Raw genomic sequence first — 17,067 nt, 5'->3', positions numbered from 1 at the left:
ATCCATCATGAACCTCCCCTGTGCAGCATGAGACCATCCCCTCTCATCCTATCACTGCTACCTGAGAGAAGAGGCCGACCCCCACTTCACCACAACCTCCTTTCAGGGAGTTGCAGAGAGCGATAAGGTTTCCTCTGAGCGCCCTCTTCTGCAGACTGAACAACCCCAGTTCCCTCAGCTGCTCCCCATCAGATTTTGTGCTCCAGACTCTTCATAGCTTCACTGCCCTTCTCTGGACACACTCCAGGGCCTCGGTGTCTTTCTTGCAGTGAGGGGCCACAAAACTGAACACAGTACTGGACACATGGCCCCACCAAAGCCGAGTACAGACAGTCACTTCCCTGCTCCTGCTGGCTGCACTACTTCTGACACACTCCAAGATGCCACTGGCCTTCTTGGCCACCTAGGCACACTACTGGCTCACGTTCAGCCAAACATCAGCTAACACCCCCAGATCCTTTTCCTCCATGCACGATCCCTTTGTAATCGCTGCAAACCCAAAGCTGAAGCAGCTGTGTAAGATCTGAAGAAACCCAGCGCTGCCCTTCCCTCAGAGCTTCCCCCGCGCCTCCCCCGTCTCCCGCCAACCCCACCGCAGCCAATCGGGGCGGTGACGGCAGGAACAGCCCCGCCCCCGGCCACCGCCCCGCCCCGCCTCCCGCCGCTGGCCGCCGTCCCGCGGCCGCCCGGCAGTCCGGTGTATGTGCGGCAACAACATGTCGGCGCCGCTTCCCGCCATCGTCCCGGCCGCCAGGAAGGCGACGGCCGCCGTGAGTCCGGGCGGGAAGCGGGCGAGACAGCGCAAGGTTTCGGGAACCCTGACGGGCGGCGGCCCCCGCCCCGCTTTGTTCTCCGCCGGGCCGGGGCTGGGGGCGGCGGCGTGGGGGTGACGCCGCGGCGAGGCCGTGCCCGGCTGAAGGCGGGCGGTGAAAGGCCCCGCGCAGCGCCACGGGTCCCCGGCGCTACGGGCTCGGAGCGGCGCCCGGTGCTGGAAAGGTCGCGGTGTCAGCGGGCGGGGGGAGGCGGGCGTGGTGCCGGGCGGTGGGGCGGGGGCTGCAGCCCGGGGATCTCGCTTTCCTGAAGCCTTCTTATAGCGCGATCTTATTTTTCCTAGGTGATTTTTCTTCATGGACTGGGAGATACCGGGTGTGTATGTCGATATGTTAGCGCCTGCCCGTAGCTGTGCAGAGTTTCGGGTGTAAGGTTGCATGCCTTAGAGATGGGAGCCGCTGAAAGTTGCTTAAACTTCGTACTTTGCTGCTTTTGCTCGGCTGACTGCATGCTTGTCAAAATCTGAAGAAAGCGTGCAACATAGAGGATTATTCTAGAGAGTCAGAATACATGTTTATGCAATGCAGTTTTTGCAGTTTGTCAAATTAGTCTTTACACGTGGCTAAAAGAAAAAAAAAAACTCTGATTTTTAAAGTTTAACTAGGTCTTCTCAGTCATCTTTTTCATTTAGATCCTTCTTTGGTCTTTTGTGCTTCATTACTAACACTCTGCAGGTAAGATCACCCGCTCTTTGTTAGTAACGTATATAAAAGTACTGGTAAGAAGCAGGTTGCCATCTCCAGCCTGGATTTCAAGTGCCTGTGCACTCTGTGTGTTTGAAACCTCCTTTACTTCATGCAGTATGCATTAACATTTTAGGATGATACTAAAAACAGGGTGTTATGGCTGGTCTGCTGTTGGTTGAGTAAGTTCAGCTACGTCACTGAGTTTGTTACAGGTGTTTTTTCCTTAGAAATGTCTCTCTGGTACCCAGTGTGCTGAGTGAGTTAATGATGCTGAATAATGAGAGAAGTCAGGAAATCCAGTGACTGTTGAATGTTTGCTAAAGCAAAGTGCAGGCACAGCCAGCAGTTCTGCACAGATTTGGCTTTGGGTCCAGTTGTGTACAAGTCTGGCTCAGCTCTAGCATGAATCTCACTGAGCTCTTACTTTAAATAATGATTCCAGTTACCTGGTTTGTAGGAAGCTTGATGACTCATGTCCTGGGCAAATCTTGGGCACTGTACATTCATACAGTATATGTTTGAGATTTGAAAAACTGCCTGATTCTGAGGGCATGCAGGCTGAACCGTGGTCAACATGCCTGATTTGATTAAGTTGGCTCTATGTGATCCATGCTTAGGTGTTGGTTTTCTCCTCTCACACATCAAGAGATGCAGTTAAAAATGAGAAAGCTGCCTTAACTCTGCAGGAGCAGCACACTGAGCTCTGGGCAAGTGCTGAGTTTGGAAGCAGTACACGTTCATATGTTGCAGTATTAAAGTTGTTAAACCCAGCCAGGTAAAGAGCAGGCTTTAAACAGAGCCAAAGTGGTATTTCTACAGCTGTGATAGTCTAGATAAAATTAGATAAAGTGTCCCTGGCTGCATATATGCAACAAATACTCAGAAGCATGATAAACCTTTTAAATTTAGTAATGTATTCATAGCACGTTGAACTATCTGTACAATTCTTTTAGAAATATTGACCTTATTCAGCATTTTTGATATGTGCTGTGTAGTTTCAGCAAGATAAATGTAGGAGCTAAGCTAGTACATAAATAACATACAATATGTTTCTTGTTAACAGGCATGGATGGTCAGAAGCACTTGCTGGCATCAAAAGCCCCCATGTAAAATACATTTGCCCACACGCGTAAGTTTGTAATTTTTCTTGTTTCATCTTTTCTGTAGTTAAATACTAAGGTCTTGTGCAGATGATGAAGTCACATGGAATTTGGGATGGCTATACCTTTTAATTAAAAAGACATTGAAAACAATTTTGATTCTATTAAATATTTTGTTGCTTTTTAGGAACCTTTGGACAAAATTGCATTCATTTTTGCTTTTGTTACTCATTCGGGCTGAAAACAAATTGAAAACCTCTAGATATAAAGTTAGATTGTTTTGACTTTATGCTTTCACTGGATTGAGGTCTCTCCTCACCCCCTGTCACCTGTTGAAAGCCATTTTTAACAAGGACTAATTTTTTGTTTTATTGACCATTAAATAAGCTTTACATTATGCACATGCATGTCTTAAACCTTTGTGTATGTAGTAGTTGCAACTTCCATGTTACATGTAGTGCATTTCAGAGGTTCACAGGATATTCTTATATCTTCTGCAAATAATGCATTTGGGGCTCTCTTTGCAATTTGAGAACTGAAGTACTGAGCAGGGTGAGGAGTCAGTAAGTAATCCTAGATGTATTTTAATGCTTTTAGTTTACTTTAACCCAAAATTCAGATTTTCTTCTGCTCTAACAGCAATAAGTAAGCAAGCTATTCTCTTTGATTGCCCTTTGACTCCTTTCAGTCTTCCCTGCCGCCTTTACGTTCCTCTGCTTCAGTTGATTAAAACAGTAGCTACACTTGATTTGTCATGTAGTCAAGTGCAGTTATCTGAGAAGATGCCATACAGCAGCAGCAGCATGAGGGTGGGAATGAGTCTTTGAATGGAGTCAGGCATTGCTTAAGCAGCTTCTGCTGCTGAGGGGAGCAGGTGTGGCTAGGCTCTGCCATTATGCTGCATTTTGCTGATTGTTAGGTTTGCTGATGCTGTGTAAGGTGCCTTCATCCACTGAGCCTGTCTGTGGAACTGTGATGTACAAGTCTTATTTAGAAATAGCTACATGGAACATACATATATGCTTGTATTTTACATGTGTGGGTGTATATTTAAAACAGCCCATTAATATTTTGCTTGCTCTCCAAGCAAAGGTCAGCCCTGTATGATAAATGTGTTTGGAGAGACCGATTTCAAGGGAGATTAGTCAAAGACACGTTATAGGGCAGCTAGTGTTAATTATGGTTTGGAAGAAAAAGAGAGATGTAATTCAATGACGTAACTGCATCTGTGTAATTAAATTTCAGTATGTACCTTACATCAATGTTGTTCATTCCCATTCTTAGGCCATTTATGCCGGTTACTTTAAACATGAACATGGCTATGCCATCATGGTGAGTATTTATTAAACTGCAAACAGTTTGATTCAAAAGATATCTAGAGGTCTGAGCTCACTGTTCTTAATTAAAAATCCTGAACATCCTGAATGGCTTCTTTTAATTGGATGGAAGTATTAAAAGCTTTTTGCTTCAGTTTCCTTTCAGAAAAGGGCTCTCAAAATATACTGCACTTTTCTGTGTAACTGTGGCAATGGTTATTCTTCAGTTCTAATCTGCATGTATTAAACTACATGAAAAAATAATCTCATTTTACATCTATAATCTATAGTTTGTGTTGTATATGAATTTGTAGTCAGTAGTAGCAGAGGTTTGAATATAAATACCACTGCTACCAATTGAGCAATATTTAGTGCATCAGTAGAATTAGGATGTCTAGCAACTGTTCTTTAGAACATCCATTCTGAATAGAAAGCAGGAAAAAATATGGTAGCTTCAGATTTCTTAAGCCATCCCTCCTGATTTTTTCTGTTCTTCAAGTAACTTGAGTTTGTTTCTTCAAACAGTATTTTAATTTTGTGTGCGTGACAAATTTAAGTCCCTGCTGATGTTTTCAGAGCAAGTATCAAAACTGTGCTGTTTAATTGGCAGTAAATGACAGAAGAAAGCAACGCTCTCAAAAACTTTGTTGGCTAGGTCAAGCATTTGTTGTTCATGATTTCTTGGAAATTGTGGATAATTGGTATGAAATGTCAGCTAGCAAGCATTCTAGTTTAGAAAGTATCTCAGTTTTGTGCTTTAAAGTAGTGGAATGGATGCTCTATTGAGTAATGCTCTTGTTGATATTTTTGTAAGGTTTGATATCATTGGACTTTCTCCAGATTCACAGGAAGATGAAGTTGGGATCAAAAAGGCAGCAGAGAATGGTATGTTTAGGAATACTTTTTCAGTCTTGGAAGTACTTCCATAGTATTGTTAGGAGCTAGTGATAGTCTGAAAGAGCCTATTAGATTAAAGAAGATAAAATTATTAGGAAAGGTAATATGTATTATTGCTGATATAAATTTAGCTACTGATTTTTTTTTTTTTTTTTAAGCTTCATGACTAAGTAGGCAGTTCATCAGTGAAAACACTTCATACACTTCAAATCTTCAAAGATGAAATGGACAGGGAAGCCTGTATGCTTACTTTTGTTCTTCCCTTTTAAGATATCCCTCTGGATAGCATAGCAAGTTAGAGCTTTACAGGCATTCATTTGTCACACTGGATAGTTAGAACATGATACCATTTTCCAGGCAGTAGAAGACTTCCTTGCATGTTTTCCTGGTTGGAAGTTACATAGCGGCACTGGAGTTTTTGATTGCATCCTAGATTTTTTGATACTTTCTTATTGTATAGCAGACAAAGTTTTTCTCTCATGAGCTTGATATTGATATCAGGGAGATGGTCTCTCTCCTCTCCTAGACTTTCTATAGAGTGCGTTTTAATTACTGGCCTTTGTGTTGCAGTTAAAGCACTGATAGATCAAGAAGTGAAAAATGGAATTCCTTCCAATCGAATTATTCTGGGAGGCTTTTCTCAGGTAAGGTTTGGTTGGAAAGAACCATCTTTTTCTAGGGGAACAGCTTAGCTTTCCTAATGTGGGAAATCCAAACTTGAATTGGTGTTTGTTGCTTCCTACGTTTTGAGGTGTCAAATTCTCTTTGAATAGCCAAAGTCTTTTAGTTTATGTAAATAATTAATTTTCACTGTGTATGGGAACTGCTGAATCACGGCCTGAACCTCTGATTGATCACCTGAGGCGAGCAATGAGTCAGCCATGGGAGCACAGCTGAAGGCAATTCACCTGTGCTGCTGGAAGGGGTGGAGCCTGGCTCCTATACCCCATTTAAGAGCTGGCTATCAGTGGGGAAGGATCTCTTCTGGAGATCTGCTCTGCTGGCATTTCGTAAGTGAGCCCAGGATACGAGTAAGCATCCTATCTTTTTTGCTTTGGTGTAATAACTGTGTGGCCAAGCTGGTACATCTCATAATTATAACATCTGTATATTCACTGATTGTACACAGTGACAAATGAACTTGTGGAAGAGAAGTTCTAAAATTAATAGCCTAATTGAAGTTATTAGTTATGTATGTAGCTTCTGTAGCGTTGTCTAGAAAATCTTTTTTCTTTAACATCTTGCTAGCATTTTAATCTACCTTTAATGTGATAGGCATTTCATGGTCTGGATTGGTTAGGGAAATATATTTCCATCATTTGTACTTCTAAAATATCCTAATTGACCAATATCCTATGGACCTATTAGGTCTATACATCAACTCTGTAGTCTGTGTTGAAGTGAATTACAATATTAAAGTTGAGATGATACTGTCATGAGTGACACTGTTTTATTTCTTGCCTGGGTTTCAGCTGTCAGTTGTGATATGTTTTTTGTTTTACTTGTGAACTGATCGCATGGGCTTGAAGGGAAAAAAAAGTGCACAATAAGTACATATAAGAATACTGCTTTTAGTATTGATTGTAAGGAAGAATAAATTGGAATAGAAGTTCTTTACAGGAGAAACCAAAGATCCTGAAACAAACCTTAGAAGTAACATTACCTTCACCATTCTAATACCAATCTGTTTATTTTAGGGCGGTGCTTTATCACTGTATACGGCTCTTACAACGCATCAGAAGTTAGCAGGTGTTGTAGCCCTCAGCTGCTGGCTTCCTCTACGGACTTCTTTTGTTCAGGTATTTATTTATTCTTTCTGAAGCAGTTTTGCACTGGCAGAATGAGTATATCTGAAGATTGTATCTTGTCCAGGAATTAGTAACTATTGTTATTACTGACTATTAGCTGCAGCTGGATAACTCAGCAATTCTCAGAATAGGGCACTGGGAGATTAAATTCTAGCAGGAAAGGGAATTGAAGAAGTACTCAGCCGTTACCTCTGCTTAATGTGACATTCATATGAAATCATATTTTTTAAGAACTGTTTTGAAATCAGTGCCAATTTTGTTTCACGGGACTAATGGTTCATTGTTTTTTATTCCCCCTTCAGAATTCACTTTGTCACACCACAGGGAGTAGTGTCCTGGGGTTATTTTCTCTCAGAGATGTTAAAGTTACCCTGCTTACTTTCTCCTCCTCCTCTTCTCATCCCTGACAGGGTGCTGTTGGTGTCAACAAGGAGATTCCTGTTCTTCAGTGCCATGGGGACTGTGACCCACTTGTTCCTTTAATGTTTGGTTCTCTTACTGTTGAGAAGCTAAAGAGTATGATAAATCCAGCCAATATAACCTTCAGAACTTACTCTGGCATGATGCATAGTTCATGTATTGAGGTAATTTTCTTAATATAAATGTTTTAGCTAAGTATGGTTTTATTTTTTCCTCGAAACAATTCTACAGCTTTTAAATTTTATTTTATCTTTTTCAATTAAAAGCACATTATGCTACTGACTTATTTTACTGAATAACTATAATACTGAATGTCTGTCTGAAAAGACATCCAAGGGAAAAGCTTATATGACCAGTGGGTAATTCCTCAGAGGACTGTATTTTTGGGGCTGGGCTGGCTGAGCTATAAAACAATCTTATTTTTAATTTTTTTTTTTCCTAATCTATATTAATCACATTAATAATTACTGAATTAGAAGGCAGATTGAGTTCTCACAGCACCAGTGCAACTTGATATTTTGAGGAGAATTTTGCGTGATTTTGAATGGAGACATCAGAAAAATGTGGAAGGAAAGTTGATATTAGTGAAGTAGCAGCCACAAAACGTGTGTTTATGGCTCTGGCTCAGCAAACAATTGAGGTGATTTAATAATGGCTTGCAACTGCCAGTAAAAGGTGGACTAGCTCCTTCTGCTCACATTTTGGTGCTCTCCTCCAATACCAGCTCTGGAGCTGATCAGAGACTTCTTTGAACTATTTGAATTTGCAAAAATAGTAAAGATTGCTGGCTTAATGTGTAAATATGTGCCCTTTTTTACAACACTTAGTACCATGTGATCTATTTTTTTTCATAATTTATATTTTTTGGGCTGTAACTTCATGTATTTTCTACACTTGCTTGAATTTCTATTATCACATACTCCTATTGTGTATTCTGATGAAGGAGCTGTTGTAGTTACGAAACTTCTGAAAAATTATTTTTTTTAGTGTGGATTGCTTTTGCAGTCTAATTCACTTAATTGCTTCTCTGAACTGAAGGAAGGAAGCATCATGAAGGTAAAGCAGTTTGGCTGAGAGGAGTAGCTGCTGGCTTTTCATGAAACTACAGCTTTAGCTACCTTCAAATCCAATCCAGCCTCAGCCTGATGCTGTTCAGTTCACATTATTAATATGTAATAGAGAAAGTCAGAGAAGGTGACTCTGCTCTTTTTTTGTATTTTAACCATTTGTGAGTAAAGATACATTTAGTGCCTGGAAGAGTTAACAGTATTGACTTGGTGTATGTAAAGTGATTAAAACATGTCAATGAAATGTTCAATATTTGTAGCCTAGCTGCCCACAGTAACTGAAATTTTGAAACATTGTTTAGTGAATGTATATTAGCAAGGAACTTAACTAATACATACCTTTATCTTTGAATAGGAGATGATGGATATAAAACAGTTCATAGACAAACATCTACCTCCTGTAGACTGAAATGACACGTGAGAAGCCTTCTACATAAACACCAGCATCAACTGTGGTAGAATTAGTCTTTTCACATGCCTGATAAGAAAGCATTACTTCTGTACCTGCAGTGTTACTACTGTGTTGCAAATTTATACTTAAGACAAGGAGTAAATTGTACACATGTGAGAAATGATAATCTTTTTAGTATTGATCATCCTCTGATGGAATTGCAAAATGATGCAGCTAGGTAACAGCGATAGAATGTAACCTGAGTGTAACTATTTTAAGACTTTTGATTGCAGAATTTTAAACTATTTGTACAATCAAAAACTAAACTTATGTGAGCAACATAAATGTGAGCAGTTTGGTATACTTGATTTGTTCTTAGTACTCATTGAAAATAAATCAAAACATTTTGTGTATGTAATGGATGTATAAAGTACACAACATGTAACAAAGTGAGCATATGATTGTAGAATAAATGTTACTGAGAACAAAGCTTTAAATGTTAAGCATGAATTGTTGCTCCACATAGGGAAGGGCTTTTCTTCTAGAATGACAATTATAGTCAGAAATATTTCCTGTATTTTAAAACACCTCAGTTTTAAATGTTTTCATATAGATAGATACTGTGGAAATTATAAGGGGACTCATTCCTCATTAGACCATCGTTTGTTGCTGTGCTGTTGCCATTTGGTTTGGATTATTATAAATTTATGCCAAATGCTGACTCGAACAGAATTTGGAAGAAGTGCATAGGAATAATTTGAGTTTTGTTTAAAATTCCTGTTTTCACATTGAATATTCATCTTACACTTCAAAATTGTAGCTTTTATTTATAAATAAATGTTGATGATGTATTTTACATGAGCTATTCCAGCATGTAGTTTTGACTTTACTGCCTGCTTTGGAGTAACTAAATGAAAACAGTGCAGCTGTGTAGTTTTTAGTTGTGTATTGTTGAATCTCATCCGTAACACATTCTTACTGTCTACTACTTTCTTTACTTTATACTGACACTTGAGATTTGTCTGGAAAAGAACACAACTTTATTTTCAATTGTATGATTTTGCATTTCCCTAGATTGTTGTAGTCTAAAAATATGGACCTACTATTGGGGGAAAAAATCTTCCAGATACAAGATGTAAGCTTCTGAAAGAAGAGACAATTCTAGAGTGCTCTGGATTACAGAAATCAATGCAACACCTTTTTTTCTTTTGTAATTTATTTTCTGAAGTAGAGTTTATAGGCCATCACCACGTGAGCAGTGTCTAAGAAAGACACTATGGTTTTTACTACATAATATGCTTCATAACAATGTTCTATACTAAAATATGTTTGCAAGCAAAGAATGTTCCTGTTTTGAATGTATCTGTGATGATCTGTTTTGTCAGCATTGTGATTCATACTGACATAAAAAGTACTTACTTCTCAGCCAGGTTAATCAGTGGTCCTCTTACAGAACATTTATATCAGAGGCATCTGCCAGTACAAAAATATATATACATTGGGAACTACAGTCTTTAACATAGCTGCTGCCAGAAACCTGACACATTCACTTTGTCTGAGTTCTCGGATTTTGGTACTTTTCTTCATATGTATTGCACTTCAATTTTAGGAAGCCAATTTACTTTTCTAATCCAGTTTCTCTGATTACTAAATATCTCTTAATATGTAAAATTTAAGAAATGATTTATGTTCATGGTATTGGAACAATTCTAGAAATTCTGTCTGTGGCTGAGGAGAGTATCAAGTTTGAAGTTTAATTAGTCTTTTTACTTGGTCACCGTGTTCTGTATATTTGCCAATTTGTCTTTCAGCTAATTTCTTTCACAGAAGGAGCCATAGTATTATTGCAGTTGTGCCAATGTTCTGTTGAGAAAATAGTATTTTCTAGCTTGGAGTCATTCCCAAATTGCATTAGCTAATATTGCAGTCCTGCTGAATTGCAAACTTGGTAACATAGCTGTGTATTGTCCCTACTTTTTAGAAGGCTACTCATTCCTCTGTGTCTAAATTATGCCCTGAATATTGGCATGTTTCCAAAGTTCTATATAAGTTTTTTGATTTTTTTTTCCTGTACTGTTTTCTTGTCCTGTTTGTAAGTTGTTCAATAACACCATTCTGCTCTTGTTCATCTTCTAACTGACTGTCTACTTGTTTGACGTTTTTTTCTTCTGTTGGAATAATTTTAAAAAATACTTTTAAGATGCTAAAGTGAGATCACTCCTAGCTTTATTCTATCTTAACACTTTTCTCTGAGGCACTGTTTGTAGTTTGCAGTCAGTTTCTAGTACTTTTACGTTTTCAGCTGTCAGCTTCAACTGTTTTCTCCATGATGCTTTCAAATGTTCTTCTATAAATGCTTTATATTGTAATTGCATTCAAATACCTTGCTATCATAACAAGATTTCTTGTTATACTGTTGTTTTGCTGCTTACTTAAATCACAAAGAGCTGTGTTACCAAAGTGAATGTAAGTAAATGTCATGACTTATTTGAATTTGTCTTCTAAGAAGAGTCCTCCCTCATGTTTGTGTTGCAGGGGAAGATCTGTATGTTGTAGTTAAAAGTTCCTAAATAATTCAGAAATTAGAGAGAACTTTGTGATGCATTTGAAGCCCCTCCTGTCTCTTCCCATAGTACAGTGTCTTGAGTTCCTGACTTGAATTTTTTAACTTCCCAGCTACTTGAAAAGCTGTGTGTGATCTTGTAGCTGAACTCATTCACTGCCTGATGTGATTTGATGATAGGACTGTTGTCATAACTGCTGTATATGATGATAGCTTGGCCCAGTGTGTTTATTTCTACAATTTCTATTAAAATGGAGATGTTGGGCTATCAGTGATCTAAATATGAAGATTCCATTCTCAAAGCTACAATTTAAAACTGGTCAAGAATTAATTTTATTTTTGCTGTATTAAACTTCCCCCAAAGGGTATGATGTCTGTCAAACCTGTTAAAGCATCTGATATGAAAGTGTCATTTTTTTTCTGGGTGTTTCTAACTCCCTACCACATTTTAAGTTCAACTGGTACTTACGTTCAGCTGCAGTTTTGTGCAGTAAGAAGTTCTGACTGCTTGTTAGAATGTGCTGCTCATTTTTAAATAAGTGCATCAAGTTATGTATTATAAGCCAAATCTTTCAGCCAGTCTTGAAGTAAAATTGTGTGAGGCTGTGCGCTCTGATTTCTTATTCCTGCCTTGTATGATTACAACACAGTAGATTGATTAAAAAGTACTGTATACTGTAGCTGATACTAGAATTGTTAATTAAAACGTGTTTTCTCTGATGGGGTACACTGAACTTTATTGAAGTTATTAGGATGCATCTTTCATATAGGGATGCTATTTATGTTAACAGATGTGACTAAGAACAATCTTGAAGATGTTAATGAAGCCATATCATAGAATCACAGAATGGCCTGGGTTGAAAAGGACCACAGTGATCATCTAGTTTCAACCCCCCTGCTATGTGCAGGGTCACCAACCACTAGACCAGGCTGGATGTGGTTCTGGGCAGCCTGGCTTTGAATGCATCCAGGGATGGGGCATCCACAGCCTCCTTGAACAATTGTTCTAGTGTGTCACTTTGTATCTTACATTTTTATGAAGAAATACTGAACACTTACTCTTTATGTTATCAAGTGTAAGCCATTTATATTTAATATAAACATTTAAGATATAATTTAGTTTGCTCATCTATGACAAGGAATCTTAACTTGGAAAATTATTTCTTTAGTAGGGAAAATCCTTCAGTTTTTATCATTTCTGAAATAAAGGTGTTGTGGGCAAGTGCTCACAACTGTTTCTATGCATACCTGACAGAAGCTGAGCTTTCATGTGCTGTCATGCAGGTGCTTCATAGGCCTATTGCAAATGTACTGCATAGTAGTGTCTGAGTGATTCTGTAATGTAATACAAAAGCATGATGATTTGTAATTATGAAAAGTAAAAAGAATGCTAGTTAATTATTTGCTACCTTGTTGAGAGAACATTAAGTATTTTATTTTTCATATTCTAGGTTAATTTTTATTTAGCTTGCTGAAACACGGAGGAAATTAAGGAAATCTTCTAGCACTCTTACAGTAGGACACTGAAAAGCCAAGTCTTCTCACTGTGTACTTTTAGACCTTTCTGTGGGGATTCTGTAGAGTTAGGGAGGCTTTTGAAGTTCCGTTAGGTTTAGCATATGTAATACTTAATATTTTTGTTAAAGAAGCAGATTTATGGTTGGAATAGGGATTACATGCTCTTCTGGTTAACTAATACTTGAGGCTGATCGGTGGTTTATATATAGTATGAGGTAAACTCAACAGAAAACATGGAGATTATCTGGGAAGACATGCTGTGAAGTGGTCGTCTGATGAAACTTGAGAGGAAGTAGGGCCTTTGTGTGGTAAAAGTAGATCTTCACCCACCAGTAGTTTAATTAAAAGTCCACTTGTCTGCGTAGGTAGTGTCTAGAAGACAGTGGGGTACATTTATGAAGTTAATAAATATATGCAAATGCGTATTAGATGCAGTGCTATATATGAATATATAACAGCAACATGAGACTATAGTTAGTAACAAGATACAACAATATACAAAGTAATTTGTCAGTTCATATTTATGGAAAACTTTTGGAATATTTTTCAATGTCTGTTTACTTTTAGTCCTGGCATCCTTTTCCGTAGTTATGAAAAGTTGCCTACAATTAGCATAATAATAAATTATTATTATTACTTTGTAATTGGAAGCTGGGAGGAGTGGCTGACGTTAAGAGGCTGTGCTGCCATTCGGTGAGACTTGCACAGACTGGAGAGTTGGGCAGAGAGGAACCTGATAGGTTCAAGAAGAGCAAGTGTAGAGTCTTGCACCTGGGGAGGAATAATCACTGCATTGGTACAGGCTGGGCAGCTGACCTGCTGGAGGGGAGCTCTGAGAAGGACCTGGGTGTTCTGGTGGACTACAGGTTGACCATGTTGATAAATATCTGAAGAGTGGGTGTCGAGAGGGTGGGGCCAGACTCTTCAGTGCTGGCCAGTGCCAGGACAAGGGGAAATAGGCACTGGAACACTGGAGCTGGAACACAGGAAGTTTAATGTGAACATGAGAAAGCACTTATTTACTATGAGGGTGACGACAGTCTGGAACAAGCTGCCCAGAGAGGCTACGGAGTCATCTTCTCTGGAGATAGTCAAAATCTGCCTGGGTGCTTTCCTGTTCAACCTCCAGTGGGGAACCTGCTTTAGGAAGGAAGCTGGACTCCATGGTCTCCAGAGGTCCCTTCTAACCCCTACAACTCTGTATAATATTGTATTGAACTTTATCCAGTACGGTATGAGGCCGCTTGTGTGGTAAATGAAGAAAGTGACATCATTTTCATAATGTCAACTCATTAGTTTGCAAATGGGATTCTTTGGAGAAGAAGAATAGATGTAGAAGAAAAGATTTCTTTTTTTGCTTGCTACTCACATTACTGCCATTTGCCTTTGGGACAACAGGTTTTATTAATTCTCTTTGAGTGAAATGTGCCTTTGATGTAACTCATTAAAACTGATTTAATTGAAGTGCTGACATAATTTTAATTGATATCCACAAAATAAATCAGTAAATAATGGTTTTCTTTTAGCTCCAGTTACTGGAAGAGAGCAACACATTACCTCCTTTTATCTCTGTAAAAACTCCTGGCCAGTTTGCAGAGGGATAGTCAACTTCACTTCAGGCATTGAAGTGTGAGGTTCAGCTTTTCTGTGTAGACAAGGTAGCTTTCCCTCAAGGCAGTTCAGCATTTCTGAAAGGCTTCTTCTGTATGTTAACAGAGACAGATGATGGACTTTAAAAGTCAGAGTGTGAATGTTCACTGGTTGTGAATGTAAGCAAACTCTTGAATTACCTTATACTTAGAATAATTTGCTAAGTACTGCTTAAAATGATGAGAGCATGGGGTGAAAAGTCTTTAAGAGACTGGAATATTTTGAATCTCTAGCATAGAATAGTCTCCAGAATAGAGAGCAGGGCTGTCAATGGTTTACAGGCTAGTTAATCTGAGTGACAATCTAATAACAAAACCTTAAATATATATATCAGGTTTTCTTAAATATTGTAGACTTTCACACATAAATGCCTCCTGTTACTGATTTCAATTGGAAAAAGTGAGAATAGCATTTTTAAATGATACTGCTAGCACCTGAATTTAAAATCATGTGGTCTAACTTCAGGTCATGCCATTATAATCTACAGTTTGTACATGGAAATTAAGGATCCTATCTGCTGAAGTACAATAAAAACAACTAATCAACAAAAATGTTACCATTTCAGAAAGTTTGGAGGAAAGTCTTGCATTTAAGAGGCATCAAAACTCCATCAGATCCCCTGATATGTCTAATCTTGGACTAATTGTTTGTCCTCGGTGCAGAGCAAGGATGTGTTGACTGATGTAGACCTGTTACAATTCTGCTTTGATAGACTTAAGTCATTGTTACAGACAGTGCTAAAATAAAAAGGCGAGGCACAGTGAATATAATTTGTTGTTCCATAATACCCTGTGGAATGCTGTTAATTTTATATTTTGCATGCTTGCATTAACAGTTAATTAGAGGAGCTTTTCCATACAGATTGCTAGTTTTGAAAATGGAAGATTTAAAGTGCATCAGTTAAAGATCCTTCATTACAAGTTTTTTTTTTGTGCTGTTGTTTGATCTCCCCTTGATTTCTCAGTATGCTGTTTCATAACAAAGGAACACAGTAGTATTCTACAGCATTTCATATGTGCACCCTGTTAGGAGAGCTATCTCATAAATCTCAGGATTATAGGAGGACCTGTGGTTTTGTGTGCTACAGAATCAAAATGGTAGTCAGTTATGTGAGCTGCGTTTTGTTTTCTTTTAATGCAGACATTGAAGAAAAGGATATGCATTCCCATCTGGTTATTCTTATATTTCCCTATTAAATATTTCCCTGTTGCTACTTTTGTTACTTTAGATGTTAAATATGTTTTTTCCTTACGGTCCTGCTACTGCCTCTTGTAAGTGCTATGTAGCATTGCATTTATAATCATCATTTTCTTCCTAACACAGTTTGAGTGTTAAGAAGATTTCATCTGCGTTTTTGAACTTTTTCCATGTATTTCCCTAGAATAAGGTATTCTTCTAAAATATATTTGATGACTTCATTTCAGAACTTAAAATGTTCAAAGTAAGCATACTGACAGATCTAGACTAGATCTGATGATACTGACTAGATCTGAGTGTTATCCCTGACCTAATTTGCACCTACTGTAGAACACAGATGAACGAACTTGATGTGCAGTGTAGCAAAAACTTTCAGCTGATAGCATACACTGCACTGCTTTTATCATTGATCTGGTAGTGAGAAAAACAGTGATAAATTTCATTTCAGGTTAACATGAAATTTACACACAATTTTGTCTAGAGGCAGTAACCTTATACTAGTAATGATGAATTCAGGTTAAATGGTAAAGATTGCTGTTTTGTTTTTGAAATCTGTCAATGAAAGAAAAAGGTTGTTGTTTTTTTTTTTCCCCTTCTTTTGCTAAAGGAATGTGCCTTAGTTTTCTTGTTTGGGTGCATAACAGGAAAAATGACAAGGTTTCTTTATGCTAGTCCTGTTCATGGGCTAGATCTACCCTCTGGGAAGATGCCATATAGCATACATTTTTTCACTTCTATAATATCTATGTATGCCTAGGCCTTTCAGTGGCAGATGCTGCAACCGTCATGTGCACTGAGTGCTGTGCAGAAGTGCCTTAAAAGCACCTGTCTGTATGTAGTTTCATAATTGAAAGCAGTCTTGCTGCAAAGCACACAGCGTGTAGCTGCAATGGCAGTGCTCCTTGTTCTCATTGTTTCCTGAGTCTTGTTTCAAGGACAATGCCCATCTTACCTCTTCTCCAAAGTGCTCATGTTTTCCAGCCCTTGGCTTACATCACAGGCATCTGCAGTGTTACAAGCTTACTAATAATAGAGCCTAGAGGCATACATGAACACCCTCCTGAATCTCAGCAGGGGGTAATCTGCATGTCTTCTTTATGCAACCTGCAGATATATCGATGTAGCGAAAGCAGTTAAATGATGCTGGGTTTTTTTTGTTGTTGTTGTTTGCTTGCTTGCTTGCTATTCTCTCAGCAACAAAATTAAGGGTAATAAATTAATGGACAAGTTAACTGATGGTGCGTATCATAGATTTACATCAAATTTCATCAATTTATATCCCAATTGAGCATGGACAAGGGCTTGGACTAGTGTGGAGACCAGGAGGCATTTAGCACCTTGCAGCATAGCGTGGGGCTCAGGTCAAGGTTTCTGCTGTGTCTCCGTTGCTTTTGTGCTGGAGCTGAGTTCTGAACCTCATCTAAAATTGCCATCTGAAATCCTCCATGCCACACCCGTCGTTGGCAGACTTTCTGAAAGACCTTTCTGGCTCCGGGGAAGAAGGGATTTTCCCCCAGCTTAAAGCGCAGTGCTGCAATTGGCGGTCGAAAATATAAAATGACTGAATGATTCCTGGCGGCAGGCCGAGAGGCTGGGCTGCAACGCTGTGCGGAAGGCGCGTTT

The 17,067-nt window shown here is 38.7% G+C and overlaps 1 protein-coding gene across 1 annotated transcript; it reads left to right on the top strand.

The window, feature by feature from the left end:
* Nucleotides 1–636: 636 nt before the first annotated feature.
* LYPLA1 (lysophospholipase 1) lies at nt 637–11,291 on the top strand. Its single transcript, XM_031612761.2, has 9 exons — nt 637–770; nt 1,115–1,146; nt 2,581–2,646; nt 3,902–3,949; nt 4,748–4,818; nt 5,401–5,474; nt 6,528–6,629; nt 7,049–7,222; nt 8,481–11,291. Exons 1-9 carry the CDS (start codon nt 702–704, stop codon nt 8,532–8,534), a joined length of 690 nt encoding a protein of 229 aa, XP_031468621.1. The 5' UTR covers nt 637–701; the 3' UTR covers nt 8,535–11,291.
* The last annotated feature ends 5,776 nt before the right edge of the window (nt 11,292–17,067 follow it).

The sequence above is a fragment of the Phasianus colchicus genome, chromosome 3 (genome assembly GCF_987193195.1).
Source record: "Phasianus colchicus chromosome 3, bPhaCol1.hap1.1, whole genome shotgun sequence".
Lineage (NCBI taxonomy): Eukaryota > Metazoa > Chordata > Aves > Galliformes > Phasianidae > Phasianus > Phasianus colchicus.
The sequence above is the reverse complement of the archived record's forward strand: the minus strand, read 5'-3'. Positions and strand labels throughout refer to the sequence as shown.

What these genes read in the sequence shown, in the direction of transcription:
- LYPLA1 (XM_031612761.2), top strand. Translation starts at nt 702, where the DNA reads ATGTGCGGCAACAACATGTCGGCGCCGCTTCCCGCCATCGTCCCGGCC. An exon ending in CATGGACTGGGAGATACCGG is followed by an intron (nt 1,147 to 2,580) that starts GTGTGTATGTCG and finishes TCTTGTTAACAG; the next exon opens with GCATGGATGGTCAGAAGCAC. An exon ending in CAAAAAGGCAGCAGAGAATG is followed by an intron (nt 4,819 to 5,400) that starts GTATGTTTAGGA and finishes TTTGTGTTGCAG; the next exon opens with TTAAAGCACTGATAGATCAA.